The sequence below is a fragment of the Pelodiscus sinensis genome, chromosome 2 (genome assembly GCF_052426305.1).
Source record: "Pelodiscus sinensis isolate ZL-2025 chromosome 2, ASM5242630v1, whole genome shotgun sequence".
NCBI classification, from domain to species: domain Eukaryota; kingdom Metazoa; phylum Chordata; order Testudines; family Trionychidae; genus Pelodiscus; species Pelodiscus sinensis.
Window position 1 is genome coordinate 81,488,178 of NC_143053.1, and position 19,400 is coordinate 81,507,577.

Here is a 19,400-nt window from a genome sequence, read left to right on the forward strand (position 1 = left end):
ACTCAGTATGGCCCTTATGTTTAGAGATTTTGGCCTTCCCTCTGCTCTGTGCTGCTGGAGTCATGGATTGCCAATTTGTTGCCTTGCAGGTATTTCCCAGTGTTGTCATTCCTCCACCAAAGAGCATTTGCTGCAGGTGTCTGCAGCAGGGTTGGCTGGCCCCAAAGTAATTCTGTAACTTTGTTGCCTAGCAAGTGGTTTATACAACCTACCATATCACAAAGAGGATAAGTCTGAAGACTAGTAAGCAATGGAAAGTTGAGACATTATGTAGTTTCTCTTAACTGCCCTCTTCAGTTGAAAACAATTCTGCCTGTACTCCTTTCAGCACATTCTGGCTCATCTGCTTATTGGTTGTAGTTTTCCCACTGCCCTTCTTGTTTAAAGGCAAAAGTTTTCAGAGAACTGTGCACAACTCCAAGATCTTTCTTCAGTGGTAACATCATTTCCACCCCTACCTTTTTTAGCAAATTTAATCACAAGCAATAAAGATTCAGCAGGGCCTTCACTGATAGTTGTGCACAGACATAACTAATTGAAAATTAGCAAACTAGTCCATTTAATGATGTATAAGAAGAAGCTCTTCCTTTCCTGTCTTGTCTCTGCAGTGCCAATAAGAGTTAAAAATAGAAAAGAAATAGTTATTAATGTATGCAGATTTGTCTAAATATATAAAAAGACTAGTTTGAACAAAAATATGTCATTTATGTAGTTATTTTTCTGAGGAAAATTTAACTTTTGTACAGTGCAGATACAATTAAAGTGCTGAAGAATCTAAGATGTTTATGTGAAATACACGGTTAATTTGCTATGCTTGTTTTCAGAAAGTCCCACCTCCTTCCCTAAAACACTAGATAGACTGTGTAAGTCATTACTCCTGTTTTGCCCAATAGTATTGCCAGAAGTTTAGATTTCCTTGGACCATTGTTTGTTTTTTTTAATTTGTGCAACACACTACACTGATTTATTGAAGACTATGGTTTTCCTTTGCTTGAAGGCAAAAGGACTTTACAGTGCTCATAATAAGTCTCTTAATTATGGTGTGTGTTCATGCTGTTTTGAAAGTAACTAGAGTGTAGGGACTCTGTCAGCAAGTCTGAGCTTCCTTTTCGTTACTCTATAGAGCAGATTAATCTATTTCTTTGGGAACAAAATAACTAATGGACCAAGTCTTTATGTTTGGCCTTCCATTATTATGAGTGAAAATATAAGCAAACTTTTTTTTTTTTTTAAAACAAACCAAACAATGGCAGTTGTATATGCAGTTAAATTAGAGAGATGGTTGAATTAAAGCTACATCCTTTCATGGAATGAGAATTCTTCCAGTGACATGAATCAGAACTCAGGGTTAACTCAACATTATAGTGTTAAACAGAAGTTGAGAAACAAATAGATACACATAAACCCAGAGTTAAGGCTAACTCCTTCCCCCACTCTTTAACCCAGAGGTTCTCAAACTTCATTGTACTACAACCCCCTTCTGACAACAAAAATTACTAGGTGACCCCAGGAGGCAGGGCTGAAACATGAGCCTACCCAAGCCCTGCTGCCCCAGGTTGGGTGGAGGGGCCCAAAATCAAAGTCCAAGCCACACCATCCCAAGCAGAAGGTGAGGCCCCAATGCCAAAGTGTAAGGGCTTCAGCAGGCAAGGAGCCTGTACCTAGAGCTCTGTCACACAGCACTGAAGCCCCCAGAATTTGGCTTTGGCCCCTGCCCCAGCTAGCCCAGCAGACCCCAGTAAAATGAGGTCATGACCCACTTTGGGTTAAGGCAGTGGCTTTCAAATTGTGGTTCTGGAACCCATTCTGATCAGTACTGAACTAGGTTTGTTCAGCTGTGTTAGGAACAGAGAACTGAATTCAAGCATTGCCAATTCTAGAGATTTTATAAGCAGCCCAGCAAAAATGGGTGCTTTTCTCAAAGCCCTTGTTCTTGGAGTCATGTGACTCCAGGAGATGCTTAGTTTTCTTTAAAAAGCAATTTTAGCCTTCATGGCTGAAAAGGAAAATATGTAAATAGGGTTACCAGGTGTCCAGTTTTCGCCCGCGCAGTCCATTATTTCTGGCCCCTCTCCAGTAAGAGATAAAATTTAAATGTCCGGTATTGTTTCTCAGACAGAAGGCCAGTGGGGTTTTTTTTGGGGGGGGGGGGGCAAAGGGGGCTGAACAACTTTGGCTCCATTTTTGCTCAACCATTTTTTCCTGCCATGTTCGAGATTTTTTGTTAAATTATCTGGCAAACCTATGCCTATGATTGAGTGTCCGGGGTTGTCACTTCTGCAAATCTGTTCACTGACATCTGTGCAATCCCTCTGGTTTCAGAGACTATGCAAGTGTAGTTGAGCAACATTTGGCAGGATGAAAGCCTTAACCTTGAAGTTTATTGCTGTTTTTAAGTTAGATTGTTTTTAAAAGTTATTTGTCACTGAAGAAAAATCTCATTAAATAGGTCCCTAAAGCACTCTATGAAAATGAAAAAACACAAAGGGCATATTTCTCTTTAATCAAGTTGAACTTGCCATTGTGACTACCTGAATGTTAGTGTCCTGCCTCCCACCTAGTTTGAAAAAGAGCTAACTCCCTGCCAGTGCAGAAGAAGGCAGCCATAATTCAGTTCAGACTGCCCCTTAGGGGGGATGGAGCTCTGGGCAATCCAACCTTGAAACCACTAGGACAGCTAATGGAATGTCACTGATCACACCCCCTATAGCACAGCAACAGCTTTCCTGTATGAGCTTGGCTAGATACTAAACAAAACCAAAATGTTATAGAAAACACAGATTAGACGGATATCTAATACCCTATGGCAGAGGTGAGGAACCTCCAACCTGCATGTGGTCCATCAGGGTTAGCTGCTGGCGGGCAGCCTCAGATAATCAAACTCTCTGGCAATGTCTGCACTGCAGTGCTATCCCACATCTTCACAGCAAGCCCATTATTTCGAAATAACGGGCTCGATATTCTGATGTCCACAAGAAGTAAGGGATGTTTTGGAATAGCAGCGTAGACAGCGCCAAATTACTAAATACGCTATTTTAAAATAAGATCAAAATAAGAGACTCGATTTGCATAGCTCAAATTGTGTATCTTATTTCAAGCTACGGTGCAGTGTAGACACACAGAGTACATCTACACTGCAACACTTTCAAAATAACTAGCTCTATTCCGAAATAACTTAGTCCGCATCTGAACAGCAGGTGGTTATTTTGAAATAGTGTCAAAATACTGTCAAGCTGGAGGACTTCTTACTCCAACTCCTGTAACCCTCATTGTACAAGAAATAAGGGAAGTCGGAGGAAGAGTGCTCTATTTCAAAATAATTGCTGTGTAGACATTCCCTATTTCAAAATAAAATACACAATTGATGAAATAAGCTACATAAATTGCAGTCCAAGTTAATCATTGCAGTGTAGAAACACCTTGAGTATCCACAAGCACAGAGCCCCGCAGCTCACAGTGGATTCAGTTCGCCATTACCGACCAATGGAAGCTGTGGGAAGTGCTGCAGGCTGGGCCCAGGAACAGTGAAAAGCAGCCACTGGGAGCTGCAATCAGCCAGGCCTACGGACATGCAGGTAAACAAGCCATCTTGTGGCCCATCAGCAGATAACTGACAAACTATGTACAGATGGTGCACTGAGGACTCCTCACACCTGACTTATGGAAACCCAATCCAGATTCCTGATCAGGATTTTGGAACAGACGGACATTCAAGGTTTTCTACTAAGCCTAGAATATGCTGGCACAGGACTTCAGCAGTTTAGTCAATAATGCTATGCTGACATGATCAATGCAGGTCACAGTCTTGTATTTCACTACTTAGTATCAATGCTTTGATTTACTAAAAATTGGGAGCTCTAGAAGAAAAAGAAAAAGATACAAGTTCCTGCCCATGCAAAGCTTCCATTAGCTTCAGCTGGAGCTCCGGTTTAAGGAGGATCTACAAACATTGGGATTTCAGCTAAAGAAAGAAGGTGTTAATTGTTCCAAAATTTTAAAAGTAACTACCCAGTATTAAGCATACAGAAGAAAGAGAAAAATAGAGTTTTTTTTCCATCCAGATACATCCTTGCAGTTTTTCCACTCAAGCCACACTTGGTGCTCAGTCCCTGAGCCACTGAAGACAACTTTTTAGCTAGGTCTAGACTACAGTCCTTTGTCGGGAAAAGCTACACAAGTTGTGCTCTGCAATTTGCATAGCTTTTTCTGATCAATTTTCCAGAACAGGTTTTTCTGCCATTTGGCCCTGTCTAGATGGGGCCAAATGGCAGAAAAGTCTTTCGGCAGAGCCCTTATTCCTCGTAGAACAAGGTATATATAGGGCTCCCCGAAAGAGCGCATTTGCTCTTCCACCTTTTGCAGAAGAGCAAATGTGTTCCTTGGACATGGCGGAGTTTTTCCGGGACTCCCAAAACCCCCCGCAGTATAGACATAAGAGTTTACAGTTGAAATGTGACCAGGATAAGAATCTTATTGGGAAATCAATGGAAAGCAAGGGCTCAGATTCAAAAACTTTGAAACTTAGGCAGCAGCTACACCCGAGCAGACTCTGATTGTAAATTTTGGTAACACTTTATATATTGTTTGTCATATCTTTCATAAATACAATTAGAGAGTTAAGTTACAGTACAATGTTTACAGGGAGAGGCAATAAGGCAGTTCAGCAGGGGTTGAGCACTACTAACAGAGCGAGTTCATTTAATCTAAAACAAATTAGACACTGGTTTCATTAATTTGCTGGAGGCAAAGTAAGAAATTGCAGTGTTCTACTCACCAGATTTTTGCTTCCTTATTTTTAGAATCTTCAACATGTTAATCATGGACTACTTGTGACCCAGTTTGAACTCAAGTAAGAAAAGATTTGACCCGAAGACATAAAGGTTGCCAAACTCATCCTAGTCATATATCCCATAACCACTCCACTTCTCTCTTTTCACTGGCAATGCATCAGATCTGTGGGTTCTTTGGATCCAGTATGATTTTAAATGGAATTGTTACAATTTTACTACTGTGTTTTATGAATGTAATTCTTGGCAGCCAGAATGTGTTGTGGAAAGCAGCTCACGAGCACATCCATTTGCCACCTCTCAAAAGCAAATAGTTCAATTATTTAACAAATGAAACAATATGGAGGACCTGAAATACTTCTGGACCAAATTCTACCTTGATAGACTTCTAGAGCAGTTGCACACCCACTAACTAGGGCAGAATCTGACCCTAGGTTTAAGTTAAAGAACATTAAAAAAGACAAAACTTTACACACCAGTTTTCAAAACCAAATAAAGATACAATTCAAGGAACAATGAAGCAATCAGGACTGAAAACTGTTGTGTCAGGTTTCAGCTCAGATTTGAACAGCTAATTTATAAACCCCATGAAAACTGGATTTACAGTACATTAGAACTCACTCATAAGCATTCAGAACTCAGTACTATAATACCAATCTCTAGTAGCAATAACATCCACTGTTTCCTTTAAATACATCTTTCAATAATGTCCATTTGCAAAGAACTTTAATGATGTTGGCCCTGACTTAATGGGAACTGCATATAACCTTATTCAATGCTCAAAAATTTACTTCACCCTTAATATAAATCTTTATTTTGAAAGATGCTGCATTGTTAAAGATTTAACAAAGCTAGTCAATGCAATAAGGCAGGATTCCTCTCAGAATTTTATGCTACAGGTTGGAGCCCTCTGGGGACCTGACTGGTCCAAAGGTGGGAGTTTGCCAGACCAGGGGAGGTTAGCTCTCTGCCAGGCTCCCCTACCCCCAGGATCCTAGCTTCTTGATCAGTCCTGGGGATGCTGGGGCTCTACTATCCCAAGGCTGCCAGACCCCACAGCCCCAGGGCCACCGCACCTCAGCTGCTCCGAACTGCTAGGGCTCCACTGCTCCTGAGTCCCTGGTTCTGCTGCTCCGGGGTGCTAGGGCTCTGCTGCTCCAGTCTACAGGCCTCCAGGGCTCTGTCCCGGGGCCGCTGGAGTTCTGCAGACAGTGCCAGAGCCACCTGAACTCCGCAGCCCCCAGGCTACCCTTGGGCACCAGGACTCTGCTGTCCCGTGCTGGGGCTCTGTTCCAGCAATATCCGGGGTCCGGTATTGCTGACCAGAGCATCCTGGACCAGAGAGGTTCAACTTGTAGTGTCTCAGACCCAGTCAAGAAGTACCAATTCTAGTGGCAAAAAGTTCAGTCTCTGTATGTATTGACTTTGTTACAGGTGCAAACTTACATGCCTGTGTATTTTTTGGTAACACTAATATCTGCGCACAAAGAGGACAGTCACAACCCACTATTACAGGTTGCTGAATAGCCATCAGATGTATTCATCCTTGTGGTGACTAAATGGAGCACCCATAGAAAAAAAAAATTAGTGGGTGCTTAGCACACCCCTGCAGCCAGCTCCTCTTTCTCTCCCCTCCCACCTGTTGCAATTGGCTATTTTGCAGTGTTCAGGAGGCTCTGGAAGGGAGGTGGAGTAGCAAGGACAGTGGATGCTTAGGGAAGGGGTGGTACAGGGGTCAAAACTTAGGAAAGATGAGAATATAGAGCCTGGGGTAGAGCAGGGCAGGACGAGGCAGGACTGGGAGGGAATTGTGGGAAGAGGTCAGGTAGGGGCAGGACCTGGGGTGGAGCAGGGGATTTAGTACAGAGGAAGCCAGTGCCTGTGCTCAAAGATCCTTGTAGTGGGAGTTAGGCACTTAAATACCTTTGAAGATCTGGGCTCTTGTTCTTCAAAAAACACTGACCTAGAGATGAAACTGAGCCAGCAGGAACAAAGACAAGCAACTTCAGCAGGGATTCTTGGTTGCTGATGGTGTTAACAGTGTTCAGCTAGTTTTTACAGCTACATGTTCCCTCCACTGTGCCCTGACTGGCCGTTCTCTCCAATTCTTCCATTTGCTCCTCCACAGACTCTTCACTTAGCCTCAATTCCATCTGCCCTTTCACTCCTCTTCCTCACTACCTCTTTTAAATCCTTCTCTTCCTTTGTTTAGCAAATCCCCTCCCAACAAAACCCCCACCTAACATTTTAAAAATATATACCACCAACAAAAAAAAAACCATGAAACTAACATGCCATTTTCAAGCAAGTCATTCATTCTGCTTCTCTCATAGTCGCTCACCAGACCTTTGGCTGACTTGCTCCTTCAGATTTTAAGCTTTTTGGGACAGGGGTTGTCTCTTACTACGTTTGTACAGTTCCTAGCACAAAAAATTGATCTAATTGGAGCCTTGGCAACCACTAATACAAATAATGATAAACAGGTGAGGCACAATAGCTCATTCCCAATTCTCCAAGATTCCAGCCCTCATCTCCCATTCACTTCTTTTAAATAAAATAAAAAAAAAATCTCACCACAAGTTCTACTTAGGAGATCAGTACAGTAGAGTAAAGACACCATTAGTTTGACTTTTAAATGAAGACTGTAGAATAACTCTGAACAAAGCAGCCTCTTTGCCTATCAGTGCAGAGACCAGCAGCTGCTGCACTGAACAATATCAAAGTTTGAAGCTAGCAATTAGAATCCAAGGCCTGAATTTTAAGTCAATTCCTATTTCAGAATAATAATTTGAGAACATGTCCCCTAACTCCTATTCATGAACTGAAAACTATCCCTCCTCTACTAGCAGTTTCTAGGACTCATTTAGAAGTGTTAAAGCATGGGTTACATTTTCCTGGACAATATATTGCAATTCTACTTCTATAATGCATCCATTTTGTTTTTCAGTCATGTCTCAGTCTTCATCTCCAGTATATAACCCCAAATGGATTGTAATTGTAGAAAGGGGCAGGTTAACACCAAAGAGAATGAAACTTATGTTTAGTCCATGCTTATATAATGCTACATACAGTATTTTAAGGGGGATCAGATTAGTTCTACTACCTGGTAGATACCGTCACAATTTTTTTCCCTCTACTGGTGAGGTCTGTTTCTCCAACAGAGAACTCTGGAGTACAAGCACCCCAGGAATCTCCCATGACGACTAGAGGCAGGTATTTTGGGATAGTTTTAAATCAACGTTTGTATTTATCCCATCTTCCAGACATCTTTAATTACAAGTATTTTATATTTCCTTGTGTTTCACAATGCACAGCCACACAAACTGGGGACTGTACCTCTATGCATGATTGCATGTTCCCCTCCCTCTTGTGCAACATGAAAAAGCAGTGTCATTTGGACGTACCAGCATGATTTTTGCTCTTATGGTGCAGTTCTAAACAAATAGAGCTAAAGAACCATAACAAAAAATGGGCCAAATTTTGCTCTCAGTTTTACCAGTCTGGATGACTCCCATATATACAAAAAATCCCAGTGAATATAAGTCCCTAGTCACTGCCTAGAGCCTAGAGAAAAATAGAATATGGAGATCCATCTTGCACTGCTCTGATTAATCCTGAAAATACTTTGAGATAGTATTAATATAATTAGCATGGAAATTGTTTATATACAGCAATTCTCCTAGCTACATTATGTCCAATATTTCATGACACCATGCCTTCTTGCGTGCAGCCAAATAAGAATACACTCCTAGCTCAAACTTGCAAGATTCCCCTTCCCCACTCTCTTCTGTCCGAAATTTCCAAAACCCTTTTATTCAGACAACCCATTCCAGCTATAGTGACCACGGACTGGCAGAATTTTGGGTTTGTTCTGTTTTGTAGCATATGCTTATTATACCCACTCATATCTTTGGACTCCAAAGGCTGTTTTCTGTTACATGTGCACACCTATACTAATCTATTCAAGATTCCAGGATTATCACACCGAATGTCTGAAACAACTCCTAGCATGGTTGAGAGCTCTTTTTGTTCAGAACAGCACCATGATGAATCATCACTAGCACTTGAGTTCTCTTAGTGACCAGGGTTTAAGTCATTTTGATGTTATAAGTTACACCTGCACCATAGTACAGGCTTTCAGTAGACAAGTGTCTTAGACCATTATGATAGTCGAGATAAGTTAACCAATCACCAGTGTTGCATGCAAATTAGCTGTAAAGTAACAATTTCATTGGTTGCTGATGGAGCATTACTAAACTCAGTTGCCACAGGTTTTCCAGCAGGATCTTTCAGCTACAAATATTATAACAGCGAAGTTAAACTTACTGGGTCATTTCATTCTAAATTTTCCCAGTTTCCATTGTTAATATCTTTCCAAATCTTATCTACTTGACAGAAATTAGTGAACTGTTGTTCATGCCCAAGAAAGATACGTTTGCAGAAAGATCATTTGGCTATTTTTGAAACTAAGAAAGAGAGAGGGGTACATTAGTGTCTTTAATTTTTTGTTTTATCATCAGACTGTCTGGGGACAGAAAACTGAAATTTGGAAGGGAAAAATGGTAATCATATAGAATGGGTAAGATTCAGCCTACAGGCAGAATCTGGTCCACCACACATTTTCCTCTGGCTTGCCATGACCCTCTGGGCCAGGGCTGGTGGAAAAAGTCCTGCAGCCCAGCAGGATGTTCAGTCTGCCTGCCTGCCTGCTTGCTGCAGCCCCAGACACATTGCTCCCAGAAGCACCATGGCCAGAGGCTGCTGGCAAGTGTCTCTGCACAACCCTTAAGGCTTAGCCAGTCTCTGCACAATGTTCCTTTCCCTAGGACCTTCCTCATAGCTCCCATTGGCCAGAAACTGACCAAAGGGAACTATGGACATGGGCAGTGCATGGAAATGCACTGGCCATCTATCACACTGAACATGCAGTTTTTAATATAAGAGTGCACTTTGCACAGGGCAGGTCACTCGTCATACTTTTCCCTCAAATAATGTAGCAGACATTCCTCACCCTCACCAAATATATTTCATATAAACATCCCATAATCCTGTATAGGTCAAACAAGCAGACTTCAAGAAACGGATAGGAGAAGTACATAGTCATGCATTATGGTTACTGCATTTGAGAGCAGAACATTTGTGATAGAAGTATAGTGCCTACTGATTCATTTGAAACAAAGAAGTTCAGCAATATCCAGTCGAACACTCAGTTTTAATGGCATCTTCTTTTCCTGCATGAAATTAGGCCCAATGGTTTTGAACACGTGTTATTCAAATATGTGAAAGTTTTCCACTGGTTTCCTAGACAACAAGTACTACTTCATAATTCACAAAATATCAAAAACTGAGAAGTATTAGATAAAGATACGGCTAACCCTACAGCAGTCGAGTCCCTTTATAAATAAGTGCTATTTATTTAAAAAAAAAAAATGCAGCAACGTTTATGAGCTCAGTTTAGTTTACTGGAAATAAGTCTGGCAGTAAACTAAACACATTTCAATTTATTTTACTGATTTAAGACAGCACATCAAGAATCCAAGCAATGGAAAATATAATTTATTCCTTAAAAATATCTAATGATGTAATTATTTTGATACTGTTCTCTAGAGATGTAGATACGGGAATAAAGACAGCTGTTTATTGCATTCAACAGTTCGTCTATTTTATTATTCATGAGAAGAATGTGTGATTACACTAGGTTCAAAAGCTCTAGCGTTATTACAAGCACCATGTTTAAACAGGGAAATGCAGAAAGCCAAATATGTATTTTCCTATTGCCTCTTTAACATAGACAAAATTTACTTTGGCAGTATTTAGGACTTCTATAACTCTTGCAGTACCAGTTGATTTGATGTCTTGGTTCAAAGATGTTTTCTATTAATACTGTTATGTAAATATTTTATTTTACAAAGCTTATAGGTTTCCAGAGGGTTTTTTTTTTTTTTTTTTAGGAGGGGAGAAGAAGTCAAGCAGTTGTGAAACTTTCTGAAGAAAGATTGTGGTTAGGGACTAAAAAGGTGTGTGAAGCTTTCCACCAATACTGCATTTTCTGGAGCAACAAAAACTGATTTATAGACATCATAACACCTTCTCAGAGTGCCATTTCTGCCGATAGCAGAAAAAAACAAACAAACAAACAAACCAGTGGGTTACAAGTATCAGCTCAAACTGTGTATCTGCAGAATTCCTCTTGGCTTCAGTGGGTGCAGGATCCTGTTCAATGGACATGCAGCAAGGTAAGGTATCATGGTAATGTCCTTTAACCTCACCTCCCTCTCACCCCCCCCCCAAAAAAAGAGACTGATAGAAAATAAGTGAGCAAAGCCTCAATGCCAACATGAGAAGAAACACTGAATTAAAGATTGTCAAACACACAGCTGGTTTAAATTTGCTATTTCTACTATTTTGTTTCTGCCACTTTAGATCTGCCAGTGAAAGATGCTATATAAGAGACAGGAATTATGATGATTGCATTAAAGCTGACAGCAACAAGACCCTGACAAAACTTCTGGCACTAGTGATCTATAAATAAAAATGAATATATTCTTGTTAATAAACTGCAGGCTCCCCTAGAGATATCTTGTCACAATGCCAAAAGTTATTTAAGTAGTATGTGTGGGTTCACAACACAAATAAAAACAACCACATTCCTCCCTTTAAACAGCTACTCACATGCAAAAAAGAGATCACATTGGTTGCTGTACTGAGCTCTGGAAACTAAGTGTATGATGTTTCTGGCCTGCTGGCATCTAGAATCAAAATGCACAATCCAGGTTCTAAACTGATTCCCAACTGCAGGCTTCTTGGCATTTTTAAAAGTTTATTTTTGTCTCTGAAGAAAAACTCAACTTGAATCCTGCAAACTGAGAAGTACTTCCTAAACTTCCCCTAGTGTTCTTGGATGCTTTCTTTGTAATGTTCGGCAGAGTATAGAGTTGCTTTGCTGCACAGCTCTCGCTTTTCATAAACAGGAGGGCTTCTAGCAAATCCCTACTACATCTTTATTAGATTACAACTATAGCAGTTTGGAGAGGCACTTCTGTATTTGATTTAAAAAGCCCACTCTCTGATACCTCTTAGTCACAACTTTATAGGACATGAACAGGGCCAACTGGTGTGTTAATGTAAAAACAGCGGGTGTTTCACCCATTTAAGGGGAGGGGGGCTTTAAGTTTCAGTTTTAACAGATGCAAAAAGCAAAAGACCAAATATTTTCCAGTCCGTGGATCTTGGGGTGAAGGATGCCAAATACATTTCATAAGCCAGTTAAACCTCCCCTGGCACCTAATCATTGCCAGATGTTTAAGAGCAACACCAAGAACATCACGAACGACGGGACAAAAAAAAAAAAAGCGGCTGTGTTTGTAAAAGCACGGGGAAACAAAAGGGGGACAAGAAAAGCGCTAGGTGGTCAGGCAGCGAGGGCGGGGGAGCAGGAGTGCTCGGGGAGCTCTTCTCTCCTGGGAGGTGTTTTTTTGACCCCCAGTCCCAAAGTCTGAAGCAGATCCCTGTTCGCAGTCTCACGGGGCTGCCCTGTAGTCTGCTTTAGAAACTCATCCCGGGCAGCGTGAAGAGGAGCCGGGCGGTAACAACCCCCCGACCCCGCGCACATTTCTCTCCTCTGGCCAGGGCGTGCCAGTGGCGCTTTAGCGCACACACGGGGGCTGGCAGAGATTTCCCGGCAGGTATCTCTCCCCCCCGCACAGCAAGCCCTGCAGACTGGACCCCCCCCCCCCCCCGCTTACCTTTCATGTTGGCACCGCCGCTGGTCCCCTCAGAGACTTCCCGCGCCTGCTGAAGTTTGCTGCTGGCGCCCCGCGCTCCCTTATTGCAATCCCATGCCGGGCACCCGGGGCGAGGCAGCTAGCGCGGGGGCCTCTGGCTCGCGCTCCCTCCGGCTCCGCTCTCCTCCGCCGCCAGGACCCGAGTTCCCAACCCTACCCCAGCCCGACCCGCCTGAACTCACACGACCAGCCCCCGCCCCTCCCCTCCGGCTCGGCTGGCAAGAGGAGGCAGCGCTCGGCTTGGGGCCACCCCGCTCCCCCACTTGGGCTGGAGAGCGCGGCCGGGAATCCCAAAGCGGGCGGAGGAGAAATCCTCCCAAGGAAGTTCTCCCAACCCCCCTGCAGGGAACGGCGGAGCCCTCAGCCGGCCACCCCCTGGCTGCTTTTCTAGGGGGCTCCTCAGCCTGGACTAGGAGGTGAGGGAATCCCTGGGGAGTGGGGCTGGGAGGGAAACGAGCTCCAGGCAGAGGCGCCCTTCGCACTCTTTAAGGAGTGGAGAGCAGACAGGCTGGGGGAAAGACACCCCTCCCCCCACCCCGCCCTTAATTAATTGCCAGTTTTCCCAAGGAGCACTAATCGGCTAGTGAATGCTTTGTGCCTTGACAGCTCCTGCAGTCTGGGGATCTCAAGGCACTTTACAAAGGTGGGTCCAATTTTACAGCTGGGATACCTGAGGTACAAAGAGATTAGGGGGCCTCCAGTGAGCTCTCCAGCGATGGATCCCTGCATTTTCATGGACCCAGGGTTCCACCTCCACTCAGCCTAGGCTGATCCTGCACCTTGGATCACACACACCCTAGATCCATGCATCCTAACTCATAGGATTGGAGCCTCAGTTATTTGGTTAAGTCAGTGGCAGAATCAGGAATAGGACCGTTTGATTAGATCTTAAATTCATCAGGGTGAGATGATTGGCTGCAATTTTGTCTTGTATGCACATTGCCAATACATGACAATTCATACATAATAATGCTATCCAGTCTTTTGTTATAACCAGTGGACCACCCTGTCTCCACAAACCATTGCACTTTACCAGTGCAAAACAAAACAAAAATCTACTTCAAGAAGCAGAAGAATCATACATACCTATGTCCCATCTATCAGAAAGACCTGTGCTCAGATCCTGCAAGGACTGATACACACTTTACACATCAGCTTGTGTACACTGTATCACAGTGCTGAGTAAAGGGGTATAAACTGCAGAGTTCCCCCAAAGTGTTAGAATCTAAATGTCCCATTTGGATGCTGCTAGCACAAGCTAAAAAGTCCACTGGTCCTCTTTCAAACAAGACTGTTAATGTGACAGGTACATTTTAATTAGTACCAGCAGTGTCCACATCAGGAAATTAAATAGCAATTTTTGCAATTCATACCTACCATAGTTCAGACTTTGGCACAATTTTTACATATGCAGTGTGAGTAGCCCTATTGAAATTAAATGAATTATTCACAGTGCCCAAAATTAAGTGATTCTTTGGAGAATTAGAGAATTAAAGGCAAGTCAACTTTTATTTCTTTAGCTCAAGGTACTCTGGAAGAACAGTCATTAAATCATTTGAAGATTTTCCTAACTAAGGAGGGGAAGATTGGATGCACAAAATATTTTTAATGCAAAGATTTTTCTTAAAACATTAGAAAATATTAGCTTAATATTGGTTCCAACTGAACTAATTCTTCTTTCTGCTGGTTGAGAAAAGGTCCTTGTTCTGCCTTTCAGCAATATTGCCAAAATATTTGCAATATTAAACAGGGTGTAGTTAACCCAGTAATCACCTTTTAATTTTGGATCAAGTGTTGGATAGCAAAGAAATTACAATTTCTTTATATTATATTAGCTTATTTTTATTTTATTGTTATTACATACGTGTAATGAGTATGTAACTCTTAAATCCAACCCTGTTCAGCAAAGCCTTGAGCACATGCTTAAGTGCTTTCCTGAATTAGGGCCTTAACAAGAATGATAATCTGCAAAGGCAACAAAAGTGACAGTATTTACATTCCAGCACAATGCTTGATCAGATGTTTAGCCTAAATGGGATCCTGAGACAGTCACTAATTTTTGATTTTGTGGAATCTGAATTGTTATGCATTCAGTTGCCAGAATTAATAACTATTTATAGCCTGAACCAAAGCACATCAAAGCTGATTCCAAATGGGAATTTTTCCAATGATTTTGATGGGCCTTGGATGAAGCCATAATTGAGGAAGTTTAAATTATCCACAGAAAAAATACATCTGAATTAAAGTTGAGCCACTTGGATAATATAAAATAATGAATAGTCCTTTAAAATAGTGACATTAATGAAGAATGTGGGAGCTGGTTCTTCAGGAAGAAAACCTCAAAAGCAGCTTTTTGTTGGCAGCATGTGCAATTGTCAAGAGTTTAAAAAAGTAAAGGACACAGATAAATCAACAAAATGTTGTGGAGTATTGCAATGAGTTAGTTGATGTGCCTGGAGAAAAAAATGGATAAGAAAAACTAGAATATGTACAGGCATATGCACCATGATTTTAGACATTTACAACTGATCCATTAGGATTTGAATCTGTTAATGTGTATTTTCCTGTGATTTCAAAATATACATTTATTTATTAAAACTTGTATGCATTGTGGTACTTCATGTTTTTAAATGTATATCCTTCCTTGATCATCTGAATTGTATAATTGAATTTATATATATATATATATAAATATATAAAATCCCTGCTGAGTTTTGCAAATATTTAAATAGCTATGGCTTTTAAATCTTTATTAGTGCTGAGCAAAGAAGTTCAGAAAAAATAAGAACTGCCTGAAGTCTCAGCTCTTTCCTCTGACATAAATCCTATTATGATTCAGACTGCTGGAAATAAGGTACTTCCTTTTTCTTCCCCGCAGAAGAACACTCCCCCTACTCCTAATCAGCCCCCTGAATTAGTAAGTATAGTTTGTGGAAAGTCCTTGTTAACGCCAACATTTATGAACCTGTTGAAAGATAACTGTTTGGACTTGTGGATGTTCCATGGAGACTCTGAGATTCTAGTGTATTTTTAAATTTGTTTCAGGGAGGCTGAACTCTGACTTCCTTGGCTGCAGAGATTGTTGATCTAGAAGTGTGTATACTATAATACAAAGATCCCTTCCATCTAAAAGTGTTTGATTAGAAAGATAGATGTCTGTCACAGACTAAAACATGCTGATAATAATAGGCTATGTCTAGACTGCAGGCTACTTTTGGAAGAAACTTTTCCAAAAGAGCGTCCACACTGCAAAAGTGCATTGAAAAAGAGATCTGCTTTTTCGAAAGATAGCGTCCCCACTGAATGGACGCTATCTTGCATTTCAGCTGTGATTACTATGGATGGAGTGGCCACCAGGGCACCTGTGCTTTTTCCTCTTTCCTCTTCTTTTGAAAGAACTCCTTCTTCCCCATCCACACACGCCTTTTTCTGAAAGAGCTCTTTTGGAAAAAGGCTTCTTCCTCATAGAATGAGGATTACCAATGTTGGAAAAAACCCTCTGTTCTTTCTATTTTATTTCGGAAGAACATGATTGCAGTATGGATGTAATTGACATTTTTTCGGAAAAATGGCTGTTTTTCCTCCAGAAAAACCCCTCTGTAGTGTAGACATACCCATACTGTAGAAATCTGGCAGTTGGTGGGGTGACACTATCCCCCACAAAAACGATGCTGTGCCTCAGCATCTTGCTTTTCTCGTTTTTATTTTATTGTAGGCAGATGTAGGTACCAAGGGTTGCCTATCCCATTGTTGCATCTGAATGAACAGAAATATTTCATTTCAGAGATTTTTTTTGCTCTAGTTCAAGAGATGATTTAGAGATGCATTTTTCATCAGATAGAGTAATAAAGGACCACAAAATACTGGTACAGAGACAACCTACTATTACACTGCATTGTTGTAACACAGCATCACGTACCGATATTACACTGTAGGCAAATATAGACAAGATGGGCAAATTTTACTCCCTTAGACTTATTTTTACCCATTTCATGTTGCTTGAGCATTAGCGTATCTCAATTTGTGTAGTTTATACATCAATTTGAGGAAGTTGCTGGGCTCAGTGCAAAAATGGTTATTTGAAAATTAGAAGTTGAGTATTATAATGTATTTCAGAGATACGTTTTCTTTCTCCTCAACAATTTCCTATTGTTGTTAATGACCTTTTTGGAGTTGTGCCCAAAGCAAAGATATTATCCTTCCATGTGGGTAGCGAGTTTGTAAATGATCCCGAGCAAATGATTAAGCTATTTAGTAATCATTTTGTAAAGTCTACAGAAGAGGTTTTCCTTAGTCTGGATTATGTAGTCTCGTCTGCTTATCATCAGAATTTGGAAGTCCTGTCCTGAATTTGAAATCTGTTTCCTGATGCACCACTCACTATTTTTTCATTTTCTGGACATATGAAGTACAGATGGGCATATCCAGAAAGCAGTGAGCCTATCTTCAAGTAACTCAAGTAAGTCCTGTGTGTAGATTTCCATTTTATATGTCATTCCCTCTAAATTTGAACGTAGGTGCTGCTAAGACCCACATCCCAGGGGCCACTTGCTAGGCTTTCTTTGCCTTCCTTTTGGATGACTTTGTGGAATACCAGCATTCCACCAACTCTTAGTTCTAGAGATAGTTTGGATGCTCCGATTACCCTAGATTTAAATAAAAGCAAAATGTTTGAATGGAATTAAAACTACAATCATTATAATTAGCTGCAGATGACATTTGGAAAACATTAATTTATATTTTTAGTATTTGATGAAGAACTAATTATATTTTTCATATTTGGAAGCAAGAATGAATTTTTCCGGTTCATAAAGTTTGGAGAATTTTTTCCTGGCACTTTATAAACCAATTTCCTTATTTAATATTGTATCAAAATAATTGGAAATTATTGTACGACTAGTTTATTGACTATCTTAACCAACAAAACATTTTGCATTCTCTGAAAATCAGATTTTGTAACAAGTAAATCCATAACCTTTACATTGCTTACACTTATGTCGAGATTCAATAATTTGTGCTACATTTTCAATTTTTCATAAACCATTCCCAAAAAGGGCTCTTTAAATGTTAGTAATAAAGTTGCTTTTCATCATAACCTCACTTTGTTTCAACATCTACTATATATTTAAGAGAGTTTGTCTGCCTGTTTGTTCAAGAACTCCTCTTAAACTGTAAGAGCTAGGACCACCTAATTCAGTATACAGCTTCCTTTTATCATAACTTAAAGCAAGATAAGGGTTTGGTTGTGCCAGGAAAATGGGATGTGCCTGGAATGGGATAGCTTCTCATAAAACCATACATAAAAGAGACAGAATCACCAGGCAGGTGAAAGGGGCTAGCTGGGGAATGCCCCCTCCTGTGGGACTGTCCAAGCCCTGAGCCTCCTGCCCTCCCTCCCCTTTCCCAGCACCCTTTAGGGACAGTGAGGTGGGAGAGCTGAAGCTTTGTACAGGAACATTGCTGGCTGTTCCCCTACATCAGAGAAAAGGGGAAAGTGCACAGTTTGTTGCATTCCTCACTCTGGCTGGGAAGTTCAGGGATGAACCTGGACCTGTCCCAGCCAGGGAACATGCATCCTTACCTGGGCTGTGACTGCTGGAGTTGCAGCAGCCATGGAGAGGTGCTTCCCACCTGTCCCCAAGCTGAACCTCTTATCCCAAGCCCCACCTGACAGCAATGATTTAAAGGAAGCAGGTACATTTTAATTTTATTTTCCAAAAAACAAAAATTAATTGAGTTAAGAACCTGAGCAACACTGGGTAAATCATCTAGTAATAAAATAAATACAACAATTTGAACTTCCACTGTGATGTGTATTACATTTTCTCCAAGATCTAATAGATTATGCTCTTCAGTTGGATAGCAATCGGTTATCATTGCCACCAGTTGTGATTTGTATGTTCGTGAAAAGAAACAAACAATAGAAAACAGATCCTATAATGTGTGAGCATCTCCATGCTGACCAACTTCAAGACCCTTTTACATTCAATAGGACCCCTGGGTGTGGAGCCCTATGCAGAATATGCTCATGTCCTTTGCAGGAGCAGGCTCTATATGCACATAGAAGTACAGCTACATCCTAAGATGCCAGATTGTTTTCCATATGCAATAGGTAGAGAATCTAAAATGTTCTACATTCTCCAGTCCTCTGTTGTAACTTCTTTTAGAGAGTAGACAAATTCAGATGCTTTAGAGAGCTTTCTTCTGTCATCATCAACATGTAGCTTATTTCTAGTAGAATGTAGCTTGTTTCCTCTAGTTGTATTAGCTCTCTAGTTCTATTAATGCAGGCCCACTTACAGCTTTCAATCCCTCTTACTCATCATCTCTGAATTTGGATCACAAAGCCTATAAGGGAAGAAGGAGAATCTGGAGAATAATAGACCAGTCAGCCTTACCTCTGGCCCCAGAAAAATAATGGAGGGGATTCTCAAGGAATCCATTTTGAAGCACTTGGAAGAGAGGAAAGTGATCAGGAATAGTCAACATGGATTCACCAAGGGCAAGTCATGCCTGACCAACCTGATTGCCTTCTATCATGAGGTAACTGATTCTGTGGACATGGGGAAGACAGTAGATGTGATATACTTGTCTTTAGCAAAGCTTTTGAGATGGTCTCCCACAGTATTCTTGCCATCAAATTAAAGATTGGATAAATGGACTTTAAGGTGGATAGAAAGTTGGCTAGATCATTGGGCTCAATGGGTAGTGATCAATGGCTTGATGTCTGGTTGGCTGTCCGTATCCAGTAGTGTGCCCCAAAGGTTGGTTCTAGGGCTGGTTTTCTTCAACATCTTTATTATTGACCTGGATGAGGGGATGGATTGCA

The 19,400-nt window shown here is 41.1% G+C and overlaps 1 protein-coding gene across 1 annotated transcript in view; it reads right to left on the reverse strand.

Moving 5' to 3' along the window:
• COLEC12 (collectin subfamily member 12) overlaps positions 1 to 13,063 on the reverse strand; it is a 133,604-nt gene extending 120,541 nt beyond the window's left edge. Inside the window, exon 1 of the mRNA XM_014581524.3 lies at positions 12,533 to 13,063. Within this exon, the coding sequence (XP_014437010.3) occupies positions 12,533 to 12,539 (7 nt within the window). The 5' untranslated portion in view covers positions 12,540 to 13,063. The remainder of the gene's footprint in view (positions 1 to 12,532) is intronic.
• Between the last annotated feature and the right edge of the window lie 6,337 nt (positions 13,064 to 19,400).